The 26,736-nt window shown below is 41.6% G+C and overlaps 2 protein-coding genes across 4 annotated transcripts; one reads left to right on the forward strand and one right to left on the reverse strand.

Annotated features, from left to right (window-relative positions):
- The first annotated feature begins 610 nt into the window (after window positions 1–610).
- On the forward strand, window positions 611–24,952 carry zfyve16 (zinc finger, FYVE domain containing 16). 3 transcript variants are annotated; one of them, XR_014118563.1, is made up of 19 exons: window positions 614–791; window positions 1,579–1,677; window positions 1,987–4,034; window positions 4,475–4,571; window positions 7,666–7,842; window positions 8,171–8,310; window positions 8,664–8,859; window positions 9,066–9,188; window positions 9,347–9,502; window positions 9,672–9,896; window positions 10,511–10,593; window positions 11,796–11,900; window positions 12,047–12,197; window positions 12,295–12,375; window positions 12,614–12,776; window positions 13,128–13,233; window positions 13,388–13,564; window positions 15,458–15,730; window positions 24,815–24,952. XR_014118563.1 is itself a non-coding variant. In XM_027020104.3 (18 exons), the coding sequence occupies exons 2-18, from the start codon at window positions 1,608–1,610 to the stop codon at window positions 15,614–15,616; spliced, it is 4,257 nt and encodes a 1,418-aa protein (XP_026875905.2). In that variant the 5' UTR covers window positions 614–791; window positions 1,579–1,607; the 3' UTR covers window positions 15,617–18,093. The 3 variants fall into 3 exon arrangements, 1 of the variants encoding a protein (XP_026875905.2); XM_027020104.3 differs by lacking the exon at window positions 24,815–24,952 and having other exon boundaries at window positions 15,458–18,093; XR_014118564.1 differs by lacking the exons at window positions 12,047–12,197; window positions 13,128–13,233; window positions 13,388–13,564; window positions 15,458–15,730; window positions 24,815–24,952 and having other exon boundaries at window positions 611–791; window positions 12,614–12,669.
- Window positions 23,544–25,325, reverse strand: ankrd34ba (ankyrin repeat domain 34Ba). The gene has a single exon (XM_027021020.3). It carries the CDS (start codon window positions 25,207–25,209, stop codon window positions 23,596–23,598), a length of 1,614 nt encoding a protein of 537 aa, XP_026876821.2. The 5' UTR covers window positions 25,210–25,325; the 3' UTR covers window positions 23,544–23,595.
- Window positions 25,326–26,736: the final 1,411 nt, after the last annotated feature.

Consider the following 26,736-nt stretch of genomic DNA (forward strand, 5'->3'; position numbering starts at 1 on the left):
TGTACAGGGTAATTTGTACAAACTTTATAGATCAGTAGTATTTTGTAATCCATGCAATACTGACAGGACTATCCAACTGTTCATTCTTTAGAGATTACGTTATTTGGTCTGTTCTGTTCATTATTTATATCATTTTGTGGTAAATTACTATTCAATGATTGCAAAACTTACAAGTAAGTTCTAGTAGACGTTACTGAGTCAGGGTCACACTGGGAGGTTTAGTTGTGCAGAACGCAATGAAACACGTCTAAAACACGATACAGGGCAGTTATTGGAAGCTAACTGGAAGGTTTTCTCAAACTATTCGGTGCCACCGTGGTCATGTCCTCAGGCCCATCAAACTAGTAGTAGTACTATAGTAGTACTGGTAAAATAATACTAGTATTCTAAACATCTTTGCGTGAAATCTCTTCTCCCCTTTAATGGGAACATGCAGAACTTAAAATTCATAGATATCTGGTACATTGAGTTCGTTCTGTAAAAAGTAAATGTGTCGTTGCCCCCTTTTTTCTTTTTAATTGCAGAATTAATGAGTTGATTTCACCGAATCATGCGTATGTCTCGAAACAAGAGCCCGCTGTCTTTAAGAGAGCGTCTAACCTGCCATGGCACAAACAGCACAGGACGGAATGTGCGCTGTGGCAGAGCACAGAGGCATTTGTTTATCTGCTGTAGTTATACGGCTTAGCTAGCCGGCCAGCTAGCTCGCAAGAGTAAATCGCCCACAATAGGACTTATTGCACTGGAATAACGCTTGGAAGAGCGACAGCTGAACTATGAAGCTTTTTACGGTAGCTAGCCGACAAACCAAGGACGTGACTAGTCATCTCAACACTGCTGGGGTTTGTTTTGTGTCAGGGGGTTAGCTTATGCTAGGCTGGGTTAGCTAGGTTAGCTCTCCCCAGCTAAATGGCTATTTAGCGTTAGTTAGCTACGCTGGCTAACAATATTTCTTTTAACCGACACGATGCTAACTAGACATGTTAAAGTTAACTATTAAAGATAATAGCTTACATGCTGATAGTTGCTAGCTAGTGTGTATACAGTGTTTGTTAGATGTAAACAAAAAGCCAGCTAGGTTAGCTAACCAATCTGACTAAACAGTGATATTTTAGTTTTATCAGCGATTTTGTAGTTAGGGTGCTAGCATGTAATTAATTCTAACCTTAAAGCACGTTATTATTATCAGCCAGCTAATAAGGCAGTGAAATGATACGGCTCTCGTCACGAAAAGACCATTTTAGCTTAAGTTTAACTTTAAAGGCTCGTTGGCCATATTATTAGCTAGTTTGGGCCTTTGGCAGTGGAAATGTATCCTAGCTAGACACATCAATGACATGTATAACCTAGTAAAGTTACAGCACATAGGAGTATCTGAATATGAAGTTGTAACTTAAAACAGTGGTCTAATCTCCTGAAGCTAATTATCTAGTCTGTCTGTCATTTACAGTCCCAACATGGCTAAGATGGATATCTAGACCTTTAACTGACGATAGCATGCCGCGGCATATTAAATCTTAAACTCACTCGGTGTCCGATAAAAGTATAATTTTACTCGATGTTCATTTCTTCCAACAGGGGTAAGTGAAGGATATTGTACCCCTAGGATGGACAGTTACTTCAAAGCTGCTGTGTGTGACTTGGACAGGCTTTTGGATGACTTTGAATTAAACACAGGTTAGATACGTTTTTGTATTTTGCTGTAGCATAACCTGTGAAATGAAAAAGATAAATGCGCAATTTCTGATTTAATTCGTTGTCTTTTCCCTCACTAACAGTACAGTTGGTTATATAATATACGGTATTATTGTAAATAATGTAAATTGTCATTTACGTTATTTTTATTTTTTGCTTGTAGTTTGTCATATTTATGTAGGTTTTAGGTTAAAGTGTATTGTTATAAGGCTGCTTAGGCTAATGTATAAAGTTTACAGAATATGGGTTTAAAAATTAATTGTAACAGACTGTATTTTGTCCTGTTTCCAGAGGAGGCAGAGAATAAACTTACTACATTTGTAAATTCTGAATGCCAAGGCTCAACCTCTTACCCTCGTCACTGTTTGGGATCTCGCTGCTTTACACCAGAGACATCCACAGTTTCACAAACTCTCCCTGATGTCAATGACCTACACTATAGTCCAGCTACAAGTAGCAGCACTCAAAACCAAAGAGACGAAGAGGCAAAGGGGAAGGCGTTGGCCGGTGTTGACCTCTTATCCTCTGTTGACAGCAGGGCTTCCAAAGGCTTGACTCCTCCATGTCCAGATAGATCTTTGAAGCCTGTCTGTGACCTAGTTAATGATACAGGATCAGCAAGTCTCCCACAGGTAAACAGTCTTGATGCCTTGAAAGTGCTGGAGGTTGCTGAAAAACAGCTTAAGGAGGAGCTGCTGGTGGATTTTGATAGTCCAGTTGTGTCATTTCCGGGAGGTTCGTTTAAACAGAGTGAAGAGTTACAACAGTTGAACTATGATGGCCACTTCACTGGCTCTTCTAGCACTCTCAGCTTGCTGGATGTCATATTGCCTGCAGCTGTGGAAAGGACTAGTGAAACTCCGAACATTTCAAATAACCTAAAACCTTTAGATAATAATGAAGTGGAGATGCCTCAGAGTTGTTGTCCAGACGTCTCAAACTTGTATGAAATTCACAGCAACTCCCAGTGCTCTTTAGAAGACACTATTAACCCGGATAACCTAGTTTCTTCTAGTGTGATAGAGGACATTATAGGAACCAGTGATGCTGGAACAAGTCTGTCCAGCTTGGCAGATATACAGCTGAGTGCGGGTAACAGCGATGCGGGCCAAGAAACTTCCTCAGCCATTCCCTCTAAAGAAGGGGCATCTTCCCTCTCATGTCTCCCTATGGCTGTATCCATGTGTGGATCTCTTGTGGCCTCTTTTGACCATCAGGAGACAATGTTGCAAGAAACCAAAGACAAAACTGAAGACCCACCTTCTGACTGCAAAGAAATTCCAGCCATTGTAGAGGCTGAGGACTTTATTGTGCCATCTGTTGAAGTAGGGACTTCTATATGTCTTAGCCAGGTGGGTTCCTGCCCAGAGGATGATCCCGAACTGGTACAAATAATGGCAAATCCAGAAGGGGCAGCATCCTTTACATCTCTTCTCCCTGACAGAAACTTTGATTGCACCATATCTCTTCCAAAGACTCTCGTATATAGAGACATGCCTGAGGGTAGCCAGTCTCCTAGCTATACAGGGAGCCCTGATGACCCCTCAGAGTTTGACTTCACCAGTGATTACCTGCCTGAAAGTGAGCAAAATATCATGTTAGTAACTGACGAAGAACTAGATGCTTACTTGATGGGGCAAGCAGATAAAGGCAACCCTGAGATGTCGGCAGAAAGATTTGTAGTTGATGACCTTTCAGGATTTAACAGAGTTTTAGAGGGAGAGTTAGTAGACATAATTGTTTCACCTGAAAGTGACAGATCTGGTAGGTATTTGGAGGAGAGTGAACGTTTCAATATTTCCTTATCTCAGGAAAGTAGCTCCTCGAAACCAGACATGCAAATGATTAAGAAACACAATGTGCCCAGTCCCACTGAGTTTCAGGCTGTGGGCAACACAACCCAACAACCATGGTATGGAGGAGCACGGCCAAAGCAGTTGTCTGGCCAAACAGCAAGCTCACTACCACCACAAGAGGAACAGAGTAGTTCTCAATCAGAGGAGAATGTGTCGAGTTCTGAAGATGAAACTACACAGTCTTCTCCTGTAACTCCTACAGTGAGTGAGACTCCCAGCCAGGGTGAGAATAACTCAAAGTACCCCAGTCATGAACACTATGATGACAGCTATGGCCAGGAAGAGCTTTCAGAGCCCCCACCTTACCCAGGGGAGATTTCTGGAGAAGGAGTGTCTTCACTCGATTGGTCAGGAGCAGAAGAGGACGGCCTGGGTTCAAGGCAGCCACCTTGGGTCCCTGATTCTGAGGCTCCCAACTGTATGAAATGTGCACAAAGGTTCACCTTTACCAAGAGGAGGCATCACTGCAGAGCCTGTGGCAAAGTGAGTCAATTGGCATGGGCATGTTTGTAGCTTATTTTAATATTAACAGGCTCATTAATCGCCATCATGGCTGTTCATGTTTGTTAATCACAGTAATATGTTATTCATATTCGCTCATGTTTTTCCTTTCACTAGCCATATGGCAGTAGCCCTGTCACATAAAGTACTGAGCAGTAGCATTCTCTAAAATCAGCATGCTGCCTACATTAATCATTTTTTCTTAAAATTTGTTAACTACACAAGATGGGGAGTTGGATCAGAGCGAGAGAGAGAATATCTCCAAACATAGAGATGATGTAGTAAGCCTACAATGTTTTATAGATTCCCTGACATTAGTCCATAGTGAATGGTGTCCACGTTTAAGCTTGGACTGTATTTAATCAAGTTGGAAAGTAAAATGGATCGTCTGGTCATGTAGCCTGTGCTGATTATGGTTTTAGGTATACTGTGCTGTTTGTTGCAACCGTAAATGCAAACTGAAGTATTTGGAGAAAGAGGCAAGAGTTTGTGTCGTCTGCTATGAAACCATACAAAAAGGTAAGTGCATTTAGTTTCATTGTCATTTACTTTGAACTGATGCCAAGCTGGAAAATTTGAACGAATCACATGGAAGTTGTTGAAAGAGCTGCTCTGTTGCTCACTGAGTCTCAGGTACCTCATTAATGGCTTGCTGGTGCTATAATGGACTTGAGTGGTCAAATTAGATTGTCCAGTTACATCTGTACAGCATACAGCCTCATGTTTGCTGTCTTCTACAGTCTGATGTGTTCTGTATTAAAATACTTTAATACTTTTATTTTTTAGAGTTGCTGTGGATATTTGTGTCAGTAGGTAAAGTGTTCTCTTCTATATGTGTTCCCTCATTTTGCAGAAGAAAACTCCCTGTGGGAAAAAAAATGGATTACTATTGTAGAATTGTGCATTATGGACTATTGGCAGCATTGCAACCCTTGTATATTAATATTGTAGGGAGTAATTCTCACCATGGCACATTTTAAATTAACAATATGGCTTTGAATAAAGGTTTTTTAGAAGCAGTACAGTCCAGTGAAGTTGCTTTTTAAAGTTTACCTTCCTGCCTTAATCTTTAGGTGAGGTCTGGATTTCATACAGGTTGCTAGTAGTGCAGCATGCACTACTATGACAGTAGCATTCTCTAAAACAAAGAATGTATTATGTATTTGTATTAACTTCTATTATGCACACACAAACACACTCATATGTATGTGTATAGTCTGCCAGTTCTGGGCTAAATATAGAGAGGTAGATGCTTAGTAAAATAACCTGAGTCAGCAGGTTGTACTGAGCCTACAGTGTTTTTATAGATTCCCTGACGTTAGTTTATAGCGAATGGTTTCCAGTTTTAAGACTGTATTAATCAAGTTGTAAAATAAACTGTATCATATTGTCATGTAGCCTGTGCTCACTGAGGTGTCTGGTTTACCCTTTTCCTCTTATTGTTGTCATGATCATTATACTTGGGTAAACCTCTGTTTTTATGAGACATGACGTTTAGACACTACTGCAGTGTCATCAGCTAGGACATTGTAGCAGATAATGTCAGTCACATGTTCTTTTGGTAGGGTTAGTTCCTTTTGGTGTTAACTGAATGGAAGAGATTCAGTGAAACGTTTTGCCCAGTAAAGTCTCAAACATTAAAAGCTCATAGTTTGTTTTTTTTTGTTTTTTTTGTGTTTTGATATTTGGTTATTAACCTGCTGGAATATAATGCTAAAATGTATATATTGGTATTAGCTAATGCCAGTAAAAATTCTAAATTTAAGGTTGAATTAATTAATTGTTCGCTGGAAAATCTGGTTGAATGTAATGTGGTTTCCTTGTTGTATTGGTGTGGCTGAATTAGGAGGACTGTAGAAGGAACTTTATTGCTAAAGTTATAAAGGTAGGGCCTGTGTTGGGTGGCTTTGATGGGCTTCGGTGTAGTCTAAAAAGGGCTCGCCTGTGTTTAGCAGCATAAGAGGTCCATTTGCATATTAAAAAGGACATTCATCACCAGAGTGTCAGCTGCTAGGGGCCAACCAGCTCTCTCAAGAAATGATACATGTACACATACACATGCGCACACAGAGAGAGGGAGAGGGAGGGGAAAATGAGTGAGTGATACTGACTCGTTGGGTGGAGCCTCTGGGTGCTGGTGTATGTCCTTGACTGTGTGTGCAGTACAGATGCACCTGGTGCAGCGTGCGCAATGCTCTCAGTCTCTCTGCTTTCCACATTGGGCACAGATTCAGACACACATGCACACACAGACAGACACGTGCACACTCACCCTTATCTTCGGCATCTCCCTTTTGGAGAAGGAGGCATTGTCACCCTCCACTCTTCTCTGGCTTCTGTCTGCCCAGGGCAGCCATTTAAGATGGCCTTGACCATCTGTGCAGGCATCTGACAGAGAGAGGGGGAGAGGTGGGAGCCAGGATGCAGTAGCTGGGGGAAGCAGATGGGACCTCAGCGTGAGAGCGTGAAAGTGGGCCGCTCCCTGTCCCGACCGCGAGTCCTGAAGCGAGAGGATGTGCACCCCCATCCCTCCCTCCCTCCCGCTCTCCCTCTCGCTCTCCCTCCCTCTCTCTTTCTCACACTCTCAGTCGCTCATTTGATAGAATGGGACATGCTCATCCCCCGTGCTCAGTTCGTGCTGAACCACTCCAGGGACTCTGCATCTAACACACCCGGCTGGGCCAAGATGTAGGGGAATTTGGTTTCGAGATAAACCAGACCGAGGTGAGGAAACCTGCTAGCCGAATGGAATATCTACGCTACCTTGAGCACATTGACAAATAGATTCTGCATTTTCTTGCTCTTACGTTTTTAGCAGCGGATATCTGAACTTTAAAATGTGATAACTTCCTTGAAGTCGCCTTGGCGATAATGAAGCAGGATGTGCTCAGGCTGGTTGACTTGGTGGCGCAGTTGAAGGACATCCGTGTTCATTCCTTTACCTCAGCCTGCCGAATCATTTTGGTGACTTGTGTGGGACTGTAAGCTTATACTCTGGCCTGCGTGTTCACTACTGTCACATCTGGTGCCAGTATAATCAGCTCGATGAGGTTCTGTGATCCTTAATCGATACGCTGCGAGGCAAGGCTTACTCAGCAGCTATGGTTGGAGCACTAGACGTTCTGTTTGGAAGCAACTTTTACTTACCTTAATGCACAGTTCGGTCTGGTTCTGCAGTTGCTTGGCTGGCCCATGACACTCACTCTAACTGATGCTTACGACTGTGGTAAACATTATGGCTGCGTGTTATGTCTAAAGGATTGGTGCAAGAATAAACAATCTTTATTGCACTGGACTTTGAGCATTTCTGAGTGTATAGATTTTAGCAATTTGTTAATGATGAAAGGAACTGCCTTCTCTTAGCAGTGATGTGGTTACGTTATTGTCATTTAGGCTAATGTGTTGATTTGCTGATGGGTTTATTTAACCAAAACATGAATTACGCTAGTAGGTGGTCCTTTTGCTGCTTGGTTTTATGCTTTTTTTTTGTGTTTGTTTTTCCCTCACACTCTAAATGTCCCCTTGCGCAAAACAAATGTTATTGCGAGAGAGCTCGTACATGGTGGGGGGGAAAGTGACGCATTTGTTTGTTGGTGTTTGTTTATTTGTGCAGCTCACGCCCTTGAGAGGATGATGAGCCCTACCGGCCCTAGCCCTAACCCCAGCGTGCCCTCTGAGTACTGCTCCACCATCTCCCCCCTGCAGCAGGCACGTGCAGCTGGCACCCTCAACTCCCCCCCACCCACCGTCATGGTGCCTGTCTCTGTCCTCAGGCACCCCGGCAACGACGGTACGTGCACACCACCTCCAAGCTCGTGTGTGTGCGTGTGTGTGTGCCTGCGCGTGCGTGCGCACTGAGGGCAATGGGCAGGCACAGCCAGTTCTTGCTGTTTTGTGATAGGAAATATTTGCTCCATCATGTCTTAAACTTGGCTATGAACAGTGTGGTGCTTCAGCCTTAAGTAAACTGTGGAGTCCAGTATATGACACACAGAAACAGCAGAAATGATGACCAGGGGGTGTAAAGGAGAAATCTGTCCATCTTTGTTTTGGTTTAGATGTCTTCTGTGCTGTCTTCTCAGGATAATAACATATCTTGTGTGTTTATTAACTGACAGGTTTTCCGAGAGAACACAAGCATGTTTGGTTTGCTGATGGAATCCTGCCGAACGGCGAAGTGGCAGACACCACAAAGCTCTCTGTGAGGCCCCGGAGATCCTCACAGGAATCCAGTCCAGTCACACCAGACCCTTCAATGGTATATAAGCTCTGGAGTAATACTTTACCTTTTATCTCAGCTAAGGCTACTCGGACCTGAGGCTAAAATGTAATCATAGTTCTACTGTGTTACTAATAATAAGACTTGCAATAATAGATGGCCTTTAAACACTAGCCTTTTATGTTTGTGACCCAGTTTTCAGTCTTGCCCTGGAAGTCTTGCCCCATTTAGAACTGTAAATAGTCACAGATTTGGTTTTGTCTAGAAAATGCATCCGTAAAGAATATGTAAGAATATGTAAAACTATCATTCAAACAAAGCTAACAGCAGAACAGAAGAAAATTGTCCAGTTCGTCTAATCTGTCTAATTTGCGATCCTTTGTTCTTCAAAGCCTGACAGTAAGGATTGTGAGGGAGGTGACCCTGAGGGCAGCGCAGAGGTGACCTGCCTGGTGCCCAGTGGGCCCTGGGACTACGCCCTACTCTGTGGCCTGGGCAGCTGTGTGGAGCCTGTGCCTTCCCTTGTGCCCGAGGATGAGGAGGGACTACCACCATTGCTCATTGCCACCGGAGATGAAGATGGAGGGGGTGAGTCCTGGTGGATCTAAAAGGGGTGTGATCAGGTGTTGAGAAAAATGTGTTGGTGATATGGCTCTGTGTTCCTCAGAAAGGCCCAAGGTCACAGGATCAGACCAAACAGTTGTCAAGGTGCTTTAGAATGCTGAAGGTTTTTAGTTGAATAATTTAGTCATATCACATGTTGATATGGTGTGTAACTTCCCTCCATATTACAGATTTATTGGTGGAGGAGCGACCGGCCACCTGCCAGATTATGCTGCTCTTGGAGGAAGGAGGTCCAAGACCTTTGACCTTTGTGCTGAATGCCAACCTCGTGGTCAATGTCAAGTTGGTAACATGTATGTCAAGTTGGTAACATGTACAGAGAATAAAGAAACATAGCCCTTATTATATCATTATATATTTGATGATGATTATTATTATTCATTAATTTATTTTTATTTAAATTCATTTTATTTTCTTACCTTACTGAAAACTGTATGTGACTGTGTGTCAGATTGCGAGAGGAAGTGCTGGTGTTTGGGTTCCACTGGTCTGCAGGGAGTGGGCCAGAAAGAGCTGGTGTTTGTTCTCGAGCGTCTCTCAGAGGAGAACAGTTTGCCTAGAGACATCTTCAACCTTTACATTAGTATATACCAAGATGCTCAGAATGGTGAGTCCCTGGCCAGCATGGGGCCTTCCCAAGAATATATAATTTTGATAAAATCCAATTCCCATTTGTTCATTAGAATTCAGTATGGAATGAACAGTCTGCATGGTTTCTATAGGCTTGTAGAGTCTTACTGAATGTGATGTTGCGTTTTTTTTTTTCCCCCCTTCAGGGAAATTTATTGAGGAGCTTGGCAATGTGACATTTGCAGACAAATTTCTGGAAAGCAAGGACCATGGTGGTTTCCTTTTCTTCTGTCCGAGTTTTCAGCCTTTAGAGGGGCTTGCACTGCCCCTCAGCCCCTTCCTATGTGGGGTCCTCCTTCACAAACTGGAGGTTCCCTGGGCCAAAGTCTTCCCCCTCCGCTTGTTGCTCAGTTTGGGGACAGAATTTAGTGGTAAGCTTTCAGTATTTTCCTTTTTCCTTTTTGAGGCTCAGGACAGTCTGAGGTGTTGGCGCATGGTGCTGTCTGCAGTCTTTGAGAACTCGTTCCAAACATTGAGTTCATTGACATGATAAATGAGAAGATCACTTCCACATATGTAATGTTCAAGATTTTCACAGGACGAGAAAGCACTATGAACGATCCCCTCACAATGCACAAGTTTTCATTTTATCATGTCATATTGTTCAGTGGTTTTGCTCCCATTTCCACACCATCCAAGGTGTTTTCCTTTTTTCTTTTTTTGTCCCTTGATCACGCTGCATTCTTTGATGAACTGCAGGGATGCTTAAGTTGATCGTGACATCCAACAGTACCATTGCGGCTGGGAAATTTTAAAACTTCACCAATTGCTGATCATCCATTTTCCCAGATGATTTGAAGTGATGAATGGCCAGAATAAAATGGTGTGAATCAAAGTTAGCTTGAAGGTGGTTTGACTGCATTGGCCCATGTTTATGTTGGGGAAAGCATTCTGTTTTATGGATCTTTTGATAGTACGCAACATATTACAGCTACAGGTAAGCAACTGAATGAACTTTCTAACATGTTGCCCCTCCTCCCCCCAGTGTATCCCAGCCCACTAATTAGTGCCAGGTTTCGTGAGTCTGTCTTCAGGGAGACAGGACATACCATCATGAACCTTCTTGCTGTAAGTACCACCTCCTCTTTATCTTTCCGCTATGTACTCAGATATCAACCCGACCTTGATAAGGATTACGCCATCATGACCAGTTCTTGGGGAAAGTTGAGAAATTTTCTGTGATTTTTACAGCAGTGGATGTTCATTCAGTATAACAAAAAATGGATAACACACAGCCTTTTACAAGTTTCTGCAGTGCAAGTCCACATGGAGCTCCTTGTGGGACAATGGTAGCTCAGTGGTTGTTACTCAACTAGTAATCGGAAGTTTGCCAGTTCAAGTCCCACCACTGCCAGGTTGCCACTGTTGGGCCCCTGAGCAAGACCCTTAACCCTCAGTTGCTCAAGTTGTGTTCATTTGAAGTTTAGTCACTTTGGATAAAGGCCTCAGATAAAAGAAATGAAATGAGAATTAAAATAGTGTGTGGAATCTCTGACCACCAGATTTTCATCATCTTTACTGTCTGTCATTTTGTAACCCTATTCACAATGCAATATTAAATTATGTTGTTTTGCTATCTCTGCAGGAACATTTTTGGGTCATTGAAACTAAATAGTCTTTTTAGTGGCGCAACTTGATTCTCCAGAAGGCGGCTGCTGGGGTCAGCCTTCCTAACCTAGTGACCGAGTGGCCCAGGCCAGTTAAGGCTGCGTGTGATTAGATTAGACCCTCTTAGGGACTGTCTGTGTGTCAGCCAGTTTCACACTTTCTGATAGAAAAGGCTTTTTGGAAGATCACCGTTTTACATTTACAGGTTTTATGGGTGGTGCGCTTTTACTCCTGCTTTAATTGTTTCTTCCAGCCTACACCCTTTCTGTGCATCACGGAGCTTTTTCACATAAACATGGTGTATCAATGTGCTCTTCTCACCACCACTATCTGCTACTTTTACTGGAAGTGCCAATTTTACCCACTGGTCACTTTATTGCATACACTTATCTTGCAGGTACGTTTTAGAGGTTCATTTGCAGAGTGTAGCTGCTGCTGGGATGAGGGTGGTATATAACCCAGAAATAACCAGCCATTCTCAGATCTCATCATTTGGTGAAGAGCTTGAAGATTTATGACATGTGCACCTGCAATCTCTAATAAAGTGGCTCTTGAGTGTATATATAGAAACCACATTTTGTGAGCTGGCCTAAATTTGTTTTGGGTAGCATTTGTCCATTTCGTACAGGCAGTGATGACGCCGGTGTTTTATGAATCTGCAGGATCTGAGAAATTACCAGTACAGTGTTCCTGTAGTCGAGGGCCTACGGATCCACATGGAAGTGGGCAACAGCTACATCGACATACCAAGGTCAAAGTTTAATGAGGTGAGACCTCAGTAAAGACATGGCTTTAGGGACAGAGACACAAGCAGGGATCCTGCACCTTTCTTCGCCATTTGATTTGCCTGGATCTCAAACAAATGTTCCCAAGACATGCACATGTTAAATTGAAAGGCCTGCATCACTTGCAGATGACCAAGGTGGTGAGTTCCTCCAATGAGCACGTCATAAGCGTGGGAGCTTGTTTCAGTACCGAGGCAGATTCGCACCTGGTCTGCATACAGAACGAGGATGGCAGTTACCAGACTCAAGCCAACAGCATTCAGGGAAAGACCAGGAGAGGTCAGCTGCCTTTTGCTGCTCCCCTTTCTGTGTAGCCAGCCAGTGTATCCTTCCTTAAGCTGCCACCTTTTTGATTTGGTGGTTTTTACATTCGCAGTGACTGGAGCAAGCTTTGTGGTTTTCAATGGCGCTCTGAAGGCCTCATCAGGATTTCTTGCCAAATCTAGCATTGTGGAAGGTAATGTGCATGCCTCTTCCCCAGACCATGGAAGGTAACTGGCTAACAGCCAGACAAAATACTTAATACTGTTAATGAATGAAAGCCACTAAATGGTTTGTTTATCATTCATGAATGACACATTGCTTTTTGCCACAGTAGTTAAATCATATTTGATTAAAGATGCTAGTTTGATCAAAATGTCTGTACAGAACTTGTGGCTTTTCCTTGTATGTTTTATCTGTTGGGGAACCTTCAGATGGGCTGATGGTGCAGATCCCTCCGGAGACTATGGAGGCTCTGCGGCAGGCCCTGAAGGACCAGACGGACTTCCAGATTGCATGCGGGAAGGCCGACTCCAGCGATTCCCGAGAGAATGTCACTGTGCGCTGGGTAGACTGGACTCCTCTTGTCAATACTGGGTACAAGCTCACTGAATTCCATGCAAATCGATACTAATCAAGAGCTTGTTGTAAATCTTCTGCCAGTCTTGTGAAGTGCTTTGTAGACTGTGTAGGCCTGCTGGTTTGGCTTTGATGGTGCTGGTCAAGTCTGATAGGGTCTGTATAAAAGACAAGGCCTTGCATTTAAATCTGTTTGTTTGGAGAATAAAAGTCATCATTTAACATGGTAATGTTCAACTCTAAGGGTGTAATGATGCACTCTGCTCGCGATTCAATACGATTCATTATATTGGATTCACAATTAAATTTTCTGTGTGTGTGTGTGTGTGTGTGTGTGTGTGTGTGTGTGTGTGTGTGTGACATTCACAGCATTACCAGTCCCATAGATGGGAAGTCCCTGGAGGGGGTGCCCAGTATCCGGATCCAACAGGACTCAGAGTTTGAGATGGATAAGCGTGCCATTCGGTGTACCGAGGTGCGTCCTCTACAAAGTCGTCATCACAAGCCCTGATGAGCTATTATCTAAGATCACTCTCTACTACAGGGGCCTTGATGAGCCATAATCTAAGCTCCCTCACCTCTCCAAGCTGTTTCTCTGTTCATCACCTCTCCCTCCCTCACCTCTCCAGGTGTTTTACCTGCTGAAGAGCCCAGACTGCTCCCTGTCCAGTGTGCTTGCCTCCTGCAGTCAGTTCCAGAGAGAGATCGCTACCGCTAGCTGTGCCGCCCTCTGTCCCCACCTCACTGTCCTCATCACGAGTGGAATCAACGCTATTGGACTTCGGGTGTCCACTGACACTGACATGGTAACTCTGTTTCATGTTGTATTATCATGTTTATACAAGCTTTTTTTTTTTTGTCAAACATTTTGTGAATTGCAAAGCATGTATTTCAGGTTACAAATTCTTCTGAATATTTACAGAGTAATAATAAAAAACCTAAAAACATTGGCATTGCAGTTCATAATGTTTGATTAAGAACAGTGATTTATAGTCTGTATAGATGAGCACTACAACACAGGTGTGTTTTAGGGTGCAGTCAGACTTTGAAACGAACCCTTGTGCGATTGGTCTGTTAGTGTGGTTTGCTGGAGCAAATGCCATTTGAGCCAGATCAGCAGAATGAGATCCTGTGAGCAAGTCGCTCTCAGTCCGCTTCCAGACCAGCGGTGGCGCGGGTCGTTTGACGTGCAGACACAGCAGGGGCGGTTGAGCCCTCCCTTTTTTCCACTAATAAAGACATCAGAATAATCTCTCAATTTTGCCATCCAAACTCTTATCTGCTGGCAAGCAATGCCTTGAAGTAGGTTATTATACATAAAGATATAAGGGGGGAAAAAAAGACTAAGCTGGGCTGATTTGATCTAGTCACAAGCTGTAGATTCATACAGCCTAACAGTGTGTTTAGACGCATTACACACAGTGAACTGCCCCAAGATTTGATATACATGTGGGTCATTTTTTTTAGCTCACGTTGTGTACCTTCTTGCTGTCTGCATTCAGTACTGTTTGAAGCAGATTGACTATTAAAATTTAAATTTAAGTGATTGACTGACTATTTGAAACTTTAAAATAATGAAAGACCACAGCAGTGAGTACCTTTTGTAACATGGTTCCTGTTTATACTCATTTTTTGTTTATCTTAATCAGGAATAACTGCAAATTATTAGCTAGCTTGCTTCCATCATGTTTGTATTTTATTTTTATTTGATTCTGTTTTTGAATGTTAAACATGGCGAAAACCTTTTGACACATATGGAAGAGAAATTAAATGATATAGAAATGTTTTTTTAAAAATGCAGTGAAGTTGATTAAAAATTGCATCCTTTTTTTTTTTTTGTCAGAAAAAAAGATGTACTTAGTGTAAACAGTCCTTTATTCTAGCAGCCATGTAGGTAAGCATAAAATAAAAATTAATATGTAGAAGGATGTAGAACATTGACTTGATGCTTACGGTGCACTGATACGGCTCAAATGGAGAACCATAAGGTAGAAAGGGATAAAATAACCCCTCCCCTCAAACATAGCCACTGAGCCTGGCAGCTCAAGTGGCCTCGTTCCAAATGATCCTGGAACACAGTCCAACCCAGAGGTATCAGACGGACCAAATGAAGGACGTGTCGCAGCCCTAAATGCCCCAGAGAGAACAGAACAGAGTGGAGGTGGAGGAAAGAGCAGCGGGCAGGTCTGGAGCAATGAGGAGGCAGAATGCCTCAGTACTGTACTGTACTGGAATAAGGACAAGAATGTGCCCACATATTCAAAAAGATTATTACAGCAGAGAAGCTCATGCAGTTTTCTGATAGAAATGCCTCCATAATGCTGTGACTGTCACCAGTGTCACAAACACACACCCCACAGTCAACCCAGTGTAGAGTGGCATTCCATCTTGGATGACATTATCATAGTTAATGCCACAAACTGTCCATCACAAAAGCTGTTCCATTAAGATGTATCCATATGCATATGACTTGTCTGCATCTTGTAGTTTGTTGACAAATATGTCAGTGTGAGTCCTAAGTGAACCAGAACTGAAATGTCTCAGTGCATCATTTTTGTACAAACACTGCCTTAATGACTAATTTGGAATAGTAAACTTAATGTTCATCTGCTTAATGGTATTTGTTACTGCAGGAACACTGTTAACCAGCACTCGTGGGGCATTTTAGTTCATTTTGTAATTGCGCTGCTGTTTGGTAGGTGGAGTACCAGGCTGGTTCAGGAGGACGGCTCCTACCACAGAAATATCTGAATGAGCTGGACGGGGCCCTCATCCCCGTCATTCATGGAGGAAGCTCTTCTGTCCCTCACCAAGCAGTGGACATGGAGTTCTTCTTCTACATCACCCAGAGTTTCTGAATCAAGAGGGTGAGAGCAACGCCTTCCAGTGGCAGGGATGTTGGTCCTCCTTTGAGCCAACAAATTGTATTCTGGAAAGACACACGGCCAAAGGTTGGCGCAGACAAACGCAAGGTATGCAAAGAAGTGTCTGTATAGGACAAACAGGGAAAATGTTTGTAAGAAAATGTCCATTGCACTGCATAGCAATTGGTGTAATTAATATTAGAATGATCAAGAATGGATTAAATCTTATTTGATGCAGTTTGTTGAAATTTAGTTTTGTGTACAAAACAGCAAGATGATGATGATGATAATAATAATTATATAATAATATATCGTTATTGTTATTCTTTATTATTATTCAAGAGTAACAAATAACATTATTAGAATTATATAATAATAATAATATTATATTACTTGGAGTGAACAGACTTTGCACCTAAGGCACTGCACTGCTTTTTAAATTGTTTTCTGATTGAGATTTTGCATCTGCGGTGTGTCTTTGTCATAAGTGCTTGGTGTCAATCCTTGAAGTAGCTTCCAGTGAGCCTGTGAGTCGTCTGAAAGGGTTACTTGTCATTTCGCTTCTAATACAGTAAACTGTGAGCCTTCATTTCCCCCGGCTTTGGAAAGCACACGGGGGTTCATGAACATCTCTGTTTATTTTAAATGGGTAGATGGAGTTATCAGTTAATTTTCTGAAGCTTTTATTAAGCTTAAATACTATTTTTGAATAGTTCTGTGTGTTGAATAAAGGTGATATTTTTGATAGGCTACATAAGTTACCTTCAGAGTCACTTGCAGAAGAGCTGATTTGCAGTCTTATGATGTTTTTTAAAACATACTCTATTATATGTTGAATAAAGTGTCAACACTAAAAAATGCTGTACATACAATTTGCAGAATTTGCGCACTGATTTGTTCTCTGTTGTAGTGGGTTTGTAGACGTTTAAAACCCACTTTGAGATGTTAAATGAAAATTAGTCTTTAGAAATGACTCCCCATCTTAACACATACAAATAAAATGTTACTTTTTGTACCAAACATATTTGGAAATAATTTATTGTAATGTTTTTGTTTGTTTGTTTTTTGTTCATCCACTATTTTAATATAAAGTATTGTAATACATATACCATAAATTTGACTATAGTAATGTCTCATTTTACAAATGTAGCTTTGTAAAATGTCCTGATTTGATCTTGTATATGTCACTCACGTTAGTGTTATTTTAAGAGTATAACAGTCAGTTTTAGTTGGTGTGTTTTTTGTCTGTTTTGTTTTTAAGGAAATCTTCCAGGATTGCTTAACCTAATCCTCAACTAGAGATTGATCTTAGTTGTCCTATACCACCCCTGGCCAGTTGGTGAAGCTTGATTGAATATTTGAACATGTAGCTGCTAAATTCCTGCATACCCAGTGATTTATAGTATTACTTCAAAAGGACATTGATTCACCTTTTATACACACAGAGTGTTAAATCTCAGGAGGTCTCATGCGTTTGTTGCAGTTTCCTGAATGGACTATAGCTGGGAAGTTATGAATGTCATGATTTGTCCAGTAGATGGTGGTGATGAACTCTCCTTAGAACAGATATATTGCACCTTATCTAGCGACATATGAGGTGGGTCAGCAGGAGTGTCATTGTGCTGATGTCATGTTTTGCCACTGCTGTTGGTGATGGATTGCACAGGCTATGTTTGTTAGCAGAACTCATGGTGATTTTACTGGAGCTAATTTGATGTATGCCTAATAAATGCAGAAAGGGGAATGATTGAGAAATTGTCTAAAAACCAGCAAAATGAAGTCCTTAGATGCCAACCATTTAACAGGTTAGATATTAAGTATGCACTTTTATGATGAATGGTGAACTTAATGACTAAAAACTGATTGTACTTTCATATTTCCTTTCTTGTACGGTGTCTACTAAGAAATAGTACACTTCCATTTTGTGATTTTATTCGAAGTCTAAATTTGATGGGTGGTGTATGATTCAGTATTCCACATTTTTAAGAACTGTATGTTCATGGTGATACAACAGGAAAAAAGCCAAGTGCAGTTTGTGTCAGGTTGATAAACAGAGGGGGTGCCACGTCATTCTGTTGGTCCAGTTCTGATGGGGGCTGCAGATCTTTCAAATACTTTAAGTAAATGGAAATGATGTGTAAATACAGATGATGTTATGGATGGATCCAGAGTAAATGTGATCATTTTGTAGACATCTTGGATAACTTTCTACTCCCTTATAGCTGGAGTGAGTACAGTTGTAGGGGATTTAAATTATTTTTCTCACCATTGTTGATTTACTTGATACATCATCAAAAAAAGGTTATGCTTTACAAAAAGATGTTAAATTGTACCATTTTGCATAATGTGTATTTATTTATGAAAACAGCTTTATTTGGAGATACTGGTATCTGGGACCTAAGAATGTTCTTGTAATAACATTCATTTCTAATATGTATCACATGTAGAATAAAATTTTTATATATGCACAATTTGTTTTTTCGCCTATATTTGGCTGTGCATATATTTGTACAATTAAATCTGTAATCATATTTTTGTTTACTGGTGTGTCTTCATAGAGGCCAAAATTAGGAATGTGGTTTAATTTCCACCATTTTCGAGTACATCTGGTGAGGTTTTCTTCACCTACTTTACCACAGAGCATGTGCAAGGCTTATACTTTGTATAATTCCTGTCATTTTTAAGCCTGTAAGCTCGAGTGGAATACGCCATTAACTGTGTATTTCTCAACAGTGTTTTAGAGATGGGTGATTTACATCCTGGAGATCTTCTCCCCTCCAGTGTAGTTCCAACTCTTTTATCTGACACACCTGGTCAAAAAGGCTCTCAGGAGAAGATTTACATTAGAAGTGTGTTAGTCTAAGGGATATTACTTAGCTCTGCAAACTGCAGAGAGCATGATTGGAAAAGCTGACTGTTAGCCATGAAGTCCAACACAGAACATAATTAAGCTTTAGTTATTGTTACTATGCTGTCAGCTGACATTAGATGTACAACAGATAGAGATATGGTCTCAAAGCAACAATGGGGCAGTAGAGTAAGGCATGCATGGATGTAGCTGTTAGGTTGATTAGGTTTTATAGGCAGGCACCAAAATATTACAGCAAAAGTATACCTTTGATGGTTTCTGACTGATCCCTTAGATAGTGTGACAATTACTGATTTACTATCAAAATTTAAAAGCAAAATATTTTAGCACTGACTGCAATTCAAAAGCAGTTCATCCAACTTTCATATCAAGATGATATTTAAAACATGGACTGGTTACTGTCAGGGCTGCCCAGTGGAGGACTGGTTCCATCCTGAGTCTTGGTTCTCCCAAGGTTTCTTCCTAAATCCCTCCCAGGGAGTTTTTCCTCCCTACTGTCGCCTTTGGATGGTTCATTAGGGATCTGGACTCATACGTTTGTAAAGCTGCTTTGTGACGATGTGTTGTAAAAGGCACTATACAAATAAATTTACCTCAGTTTTATGCAGGAGTACAGACATCATATAACTGTAGCAAACTAGTGCACGGGAACACAGCACAGCTTGGAAGTATCTGAAAAGTGGTAAATTCCAGGACAATGGATTTGAACTGAAACGATGTTTGAGTGTGGAATATTACTTCTCATTCAATGGTATTTCTGTAGGGTGAATCATGGAAGTCATATATATTTAACAGGCCAAAAGTATGGAAGCAAGAAAAATTTCTCTAGATTGATGGCAATTTGGTAGAGCATAAATATGCACATCTATATTAAAACAGTCAAATATTTACACAGGACAGAGTAGCGAGTTACATGATGGAAAATGTTCTGGTCTCCACAATCACTGGATTGCTTACCAATGTGATGATCTTGACCAGTTCCTAAAACAGCTTGGAACGTCATACCAGAAACATACATGAGGAAACATCATTAAAGGATGCTTCAGATACATCACCCTGTGATCATACATAAAGGCTATTTTGATAAATGTTGAATTAATACCAAAACAAAGAAAATGTTTATCTTTACACAGGAAATACATTATAAAGCACCATTATTTCCTGTGTACTTCCACTGTGTAATATGTAATGCAAGGAGACACACATCTGGTAAGATCACTCCTGTTTTCCGTGACCTAGGGCACAACATTCTTTTTCAAACATTTTCTTTAATTTGGTATCTCAGTACGGGCTAGATCTACTCCCATGAAGCCATGACCATCCACAGGGGCAAAGAGAAGAGGCTCGGACTCCAAAGCATTCTTGCACTGAACACAGTGTGTACCATGCACTGAGATTAAACACAGAGAATCTGATAAATATGTGTGAGGTAACCCTGCTAACCAGAGCACAGATATCTTGGAGGGAAATGCATTCAAATATGGCCCATAAACTAGCTATACCCCTGGTAGAAACAGCCCAGTATGCAGATAATTTCCAGGTGGTGCATGCTCTTCGTAAATCCATGTATAAAATGGTACTGACCTACAGTGGATCTGTAAAACCTGTTACATGTGCAAATAGTCACCAGACATACCTAAATATGGACAGTTTTGCTTGTCGTAAGCCATAGAACCACTTCCACCATAGAACACTGAAGGAAGATGAGTCTCAAAAGCACAGCAGTCATCACTGTTGTGCGCTTGTGAAACACAACATGATCTGTTTGCGAGTAAAGTAAGTCCAGGGATGGGAGCTCTTTGTGCACAGGCATAGTCCATTCTTTTCCTAAGCTTCCTAAACATTCAGCCACGTATCCTGAGACTGCAGGGAGCAGGTGTTTTAGGAATCTTACAGCCCCAACTGCTCCTGAGGGGCAGGCCACTTGCCCATTTACAAACCTCAGAAAGGTCCAATTCTGAGGGTGACTTGCAGCTCAGCAGTCTAGTGGAGGGTACTGGTGGCTCAGGTATTTGATTAGTAATCAGATGGTTGCTAGTTCAAGCCTCACTGCTGCCAAGTTGCCACTGTTGGGCCCCTGAGTAAGACCCTTAACCCCCAATTGTTCAAATAATACTTGGTCATAACGTAAGTCACTTTGGATGGAATGCCATAAATGTGGAGAAGATGCTAGTTCCATGAGGAGGATGGAATTATCATCCTGCTTCTAAGTAGGCTGTTGCCTTTATGTCATTATCATTCTTATCTGCACCTCTGTTCTCTGTGAGCAGCTGCTGTCTAAAGAGATGAGAAAGGCCACTAAACTTCTAAATTAACTTCTAAAATTCTACCCAGGTGGTCAGTAGGGACTGAGAGATGAGGAAGGCAGATCTCATCATAACACACATCTCTTGAGTGCAACATTCAGCATTTTAGTGGTGGCACAATGGATGTCTGAGTGTGTTTGTTTCCACACAGGAGTACTGATTTGATTTGATTTTTTAGTGTTCTATCTTGATTTCATATATTGTATATTCTGTTTTGATAAACCTTCAGAATCAAATTATAATTTTCAGAATCAAATTATGATTTTTTAAATTTCTGATTATTGAAAAGGTTAAACATTGATGATTGGGCCCAAATTATTGCATTTAATTACGTTTTATTAACAATACAAACATTAACACTGATACAGCAACACAATAAAATTACATATAATGAGACTTTACACAGATTTGAGAGTATGAGAGTAATCTTGGGATTTTAGGAATCAGTATGGCATCAATGAAAATCATTCACATTAAATATCAAATCAAAACCTTTCAAATGAAACAGTTTAAGAATTGATATTATGTTGGTGCAGGGAAGTCACAACAATGCCATGTGTTGGGCCTCCAGGTCTGAGACACACAAAGAAAAATGGGCCATTTCCTATAAGATTTACATCTTTTGTGGACCAATCCATCAGAGCGTAATGTCCCCGACTCTGATTATTCACAAAACAGATACAGGACTGTCTGTAGGTCCTTCAGAACTGGGCACCTCAGACTTAATACATATGATGCATAAATGAATCTTTGTTGCTAGTATATTTGTAGATTGAAAATGTGATGTGACTTATTTGATGACAATGCCCAGTAACTGTTACCAGACTTCTTCATGGTGTTTGCACATTCCTAGATTGAGTTGTGAATTCATTAATCCATAATGAAAAATCCACTAGATTTTTTAAATGTAATATAGATATACATAGTAATAAATACATACCTCATACCTTTTTCAGTCAGACAAGTGTGTGTGTGTGTGTGTGTGTGTGTATATATATATATACACAGCTCTGTAAAAAAATAAGAGACCACTACAAAAATATCAGTTTCTCTAGTTTTACAATTGATGGGTAGGTGTTTGAGCAGTTTTGTTTTATTCTATACACTACTGGCAACATTTCTTCCAAATTCCAAATAAAATATTGTATTTTATTTATTTGTTTATTTATTTATTTTATGAAAATGACTAATGGTCAAAATTACAAAACAGTCACAGAAATTTCAGACCATAAATAATGCAAAGAAAACAAGCTCTTATTCATTTATATACAACAAAGTACTAATATTTCAGTTTAGGATGAGTCAAGAAATCAATATTTGGTGGAATAACCCTGCTTTTCAATCACAGCTTTCATGTGTCTTGGCATGCTTTCCACCAGTCTTTCTCATTGCTGTTGGGTAACTTTACGCCACTCCTGGCACAGAAATTCCAGGAGCTTGGCTTTGTTTGATGGCTTGTGACCATCCATCTTCCTCTTGATCACATTTCGATGGGGTTCAGGTCTGGAGTTTTGGCTGGCCATGATAGGGTCTTGATCTGGTGGTCCCTCATCCACTCTTTGATTGACCTGACTGTGTGACGGAGCATTGTCCTGTTGAAAAAAACAATCATCAGAGTTGGGGAACATTGTCAAAGCAGAAGGAAGCAAATTTTCATCCAGCACAGTTTTGTACATGGCTTGATTCCTGTGTTCTTCACAAAGACACATTCCAGCCTTGCTGAAAGATCATCACCGATCCTGCACCAAATTTCACAGTGGGTGCAAGACACTCTGGCTTGTAGGTCTTTCCAGGTCTCCGTCTAACCATTACATGACCAGATGTTGGACAAAGGTGAAAATTGCACTCATCAGAAAAGATGACCTTACTCCAGTCCTCTATGGTCTAATCCTTATGGTCTTTCACAAACGTCAGTCTAGCTCTTCTTTGCTTCTCATTGATGAAGGGCTTTTTTCTAGCTTTGCACGACTTCAGCCCTGCCTCTAGAAGCCTGTTTCAAACTGTCTTCGCTGTGCAATTCACCCCAGCTACTGCATGCCATTCTTTTTGTAGGTCACTTGACATCATCTTACGGTTGACATTAGAAGGAGGTGGCGATTATCACGGTCGGTAGAGAGTCATTTTCAACCTCTGCCAGTCTGTAGCTGTTGCTGTCCCATGTATTTGCTGCTTGACCTTGTTCTTATGAACTGTACTTTTTGAAATTTTCAAGATAGAAGCATACCTGATGCTCACTGTATCCCTCTGCCAGTAAAGCTACAATTGAACCCTTCTTTTCCTCATTAACAGCCTTTCTTTTCAACTCTTTTGGCATGGTCTGTAGCTGTATTTTGACTACACTTAATTTATGGGTAGTCCTGGCACTGCTTTTCCCATCCAGCTGGTTCTATAACAAGAGAACAGTGATGACAGCAGCAGTGTTTTTTATACTGTTGCTCGTTAGAACAGGATTTTAAGGTGATCACCTGTTCAGCGTCTCATTAAGTAGATTGAGGTGTGTCTGTGAAGGAATTCAACAAACACTTGAATGGAATGGCTGCTGTACATGTGGAGATGTTGATTTAAGAAAAATTTGGAGTGGTCTCTTATTTTTTTTCCAGAGCTGTTTACTCCTTATCAGTTTTAAGCTTTCTGCTGTTAGATGAATAAAATGTGTTTAAAGGTACAGGGGATTTGAATCTCCTGACAGGTCCTCAAACCAATTTATTATGATCTCTTAGTACTACATTTAGACACATAACAACCATGTTTAAGATCCCTCCATCAGTCTGCATGCTCGGTTAACCACATTTCACTGATCAAGGTCCAAAGATCTCTTTGAAATCCCCCAGCTGTTTGATTTGCTCGGTTTGAATGGAATGCCTCCTGGTCGGCGTTTTCCTGGTCTTCAGATCCTTGGGGAAGCCAGCAGGAGCTGAGGGGAGGTACAGCTTTGAACTCGTCATCAATCCACAGACTGGCTTATTGCTGGAGGTCACAGCATTAGAGCTGCGTGGTCCACTAATGTGTGGAATAACTGCATGCTGACTCAGCGGTGGCAAGAAGCCTGTTCGAGGGTAGGAGGTGAGATCTGGAAGAAGAGCCCCCGATCCACTGCGCTCAAGGCTGATTGGATGCTTCTTTTGGATATACGCCACTGAAGTGTTCTCAGGGGTTTCTCGTGACCCTATCAGAGTGGACGAGCGTGAAGTCACAAGTCGCTTCCTCTCAAGATGTCTTTTATGTTCCTCTGGGCAGTTGCCTGACACTGAAAGCTGAGAATCTGAGCTGTAGTGGTCCATTCCCATCCTCCAATGCTGAATGATGTTACAGAGGCTGGACACTGCCAGGTTAGGCAGTGACTTCTTCGGGTCTTTCTCTATTGAGACCTCTGCACCACTTTTGGAGTGAAGATTCGGGTGGGAAAGAGAGTGCAGTGAAAATAAACCATCATAGGACATGTTACGACACAGAGCTCCCTCTGGTCTTAAACCTCCATCAGCCTTTATGCTGCTTTCTTGAAGTAGGTTCTGGCTTGAACCAGTTGTTTTTTTGAGGTCAACACTGCAGTGCCGAGAGACAGGAGAGCCAGAAGTCAATCTGAAAGCTTGTTCTTCTTCAGGTGTTATGTCAGGTAGTTCCTCCACTGGAGTGGTGCCTTTGGCTTGCTGTTGGGCAAGAAAGGATTGGGGTATGGTGAGCCAGGGCTCTGAGTGCAGTCTCTGCAGATGGTGAAGTTTGTTCAGTCTCCCATGTACCAGAGATGGCTGGTGACAAGGAGACGTTGGCTGAGAGCTGGCCATGCTCTGCAGATCTTGGAAGCAGAACGTGTCCATAGAGCGGAATGAGGATGTCTCTTGGGATGAGGCGCTGAGGTGAATTTCAGAAGGTGAAGCGCAGGGTGTAGAGGAGGCACACAGGTTATCGCATGGCTCACATGCTAGTGGGGGAATCTTTAGATACTGTTTGGCCATCTGCCTTCCGCAGGCAAACCTGTCGTGAATAATGACCAGTACCTCTTTCCCTCTGGCCTTGTAGGCGTCCATTAACAGCTTCAGCGTTTCCTCATCACTGGCGTTGATGGCGTGGATCAGAGCAGAGGAGCCGGTGTGATCCTCCAGACAGGGATCAGCCCCACTGGCCAGAAGCAGGGACACCACCCGACCTCCCGCCTCCTCTAAGCAGGCGTGCATCAGAGCGGTTTTGCCGCTCTTGTCCTGGATGTTGGAATCGGCACCGCTCTCCAGCAGGTATTCCACCATCTTTGCCTTCGGAACGCCGTGGTGATCGGTGTGTCGGCTCTTGCAGGCGACCATCAGGGGCGTTTCCCCGCGCTCATTGCTCTCATTTACATAAGCTCCACCCTCCAGGAGAAGGCGTGTCAGGCGGAGGCGGCTCAGGTAGACGGCTCTGTGCAGAGAGTTTCCGTCCATTGAGACTAACTGTACACCGTTCGTCCCCAGCTCACTCACTGAGATTCACACCTGACACCTCAGTAATGTTTCCGTCATACAGCCTGTGGAAGAGAAGTACAGTGTTTTATATTTTTACTGTTTTATTTATTACACTGTTCTCCTGTTATTTTGTTATTTTAGAATTATTTATCCTTCATTCCCTTCTCCATATTCTCCTTTTTAGTACATAAAAAAGCCAATCCTGGTGAACTAAAGTTTAGTCTTTTCTTCTTTTTACATACAAAATTCAGTATTCAGCCAAATTCAATAGATATCAAGCCATTCATGAGTTTAATCTTGGCTGTCAGAACACTCTGAATACTTTACAGAATACTCTGTAATACTTTAAAATTGTATAATGGGACTTTGTGACCACTATAAAAACAATTGTGTGCAAATACATTTTTAAACTATCTCTGTTTAGGATTGCCTGTCCAGCTTCCTTCATAATATTTTCCCCCAACAAGCAGCGTAATTTCAGTCAGCTGAGGCAGAGACTGTGATGTCACTGTTTGCCAGCAGTGCCAAATATCTGTAAAAGTGCAGGTCTCCCTATCTGTGTCCTGAGTGAAGCCATTACTGTAAAGCTCATTGTGTTAGCTGGTCTTACTCTTACTTTCTTAGCGCAGAGCTCTGGGCTTTCAGAACTTCGTGTCTGCAGTTTCATAAAATGTGTCTGATTATCTGACAGAACATTAAGTGACTATGAGGCCTTATGTAAACTGTGCTGCAGAACACACTGGGATGTCGACTGTGTGCCGTGTTCAGACATTTCTGACAAATTATGGACTCATGCATGGAATGGTGTTAGCTTTATTTTACAATTTAAATAGGGCTGAGTAACATAAAGGAAGGAAATGAAGATCATGAGTGTGTGTGTGTGTGTTTTGTTTATGTGTGCAACTCAAACACCTTATACACTGCATCCTTAACATTTATTTAATGTGCACAAAGCCAACTTGCGGTTCAGTATAAAAAAAAAAAAGTCCTGAAAATCCTGTGAACTGAATATGATGGCCTGTTGGTTGATGCCCTAAACAGGACACACTTTTTCAAAAGAAATCAACATTCATTCGCCTACCTTTGAAAATGAAATCTGTTTCTTGTCTAAAATACATATCTTGTGTAAATCTGAGGAAATTATTCTCATGCAAAGTAAAATTCCTTGAACTTTTATGGGCGTTTTCTTTCATTGTTTGCCTTTTTAATCTGACTCAGTAACTCTAAAGGGGATCCCAGTTACTTTATGAAAACATGACACGAAATTGCAGCCTTTTGCAGCTGTCCTTGAGAGTTGATCTGTTCAGAGATCAGTAAATGCTGTAGGTTTCCACATGGAAACACAGCTGAGTGTGTTAAGCCAATAGGATAGACAGCAGGTGTAAAGTCTGCAGAAGCTCTTTGTTAGGTTTCCTGGAAGAGTCGTTCATCACAGGTGTGTATCATCACAGTGAGTGAAACTTAACACCCAGATGCAAGCCTTCCACCCTTGAAATAATTAAAAAC

Source organism: Electrophorus electricus, chromosome 19 (genome assembly GCF_041902795.1).
Source record: "Electrophorus electricus isolate QZ-2024a chromosome 19, ASM4190279v1, whole genome shotgun sequence".
NCBI classification, from domain to species: Eukaryota; Metazoa; Chordata; class Actinopteri; order Gymnotiformes; family Gymnotidae; genus Electrophorus; species Electrophorus electricus.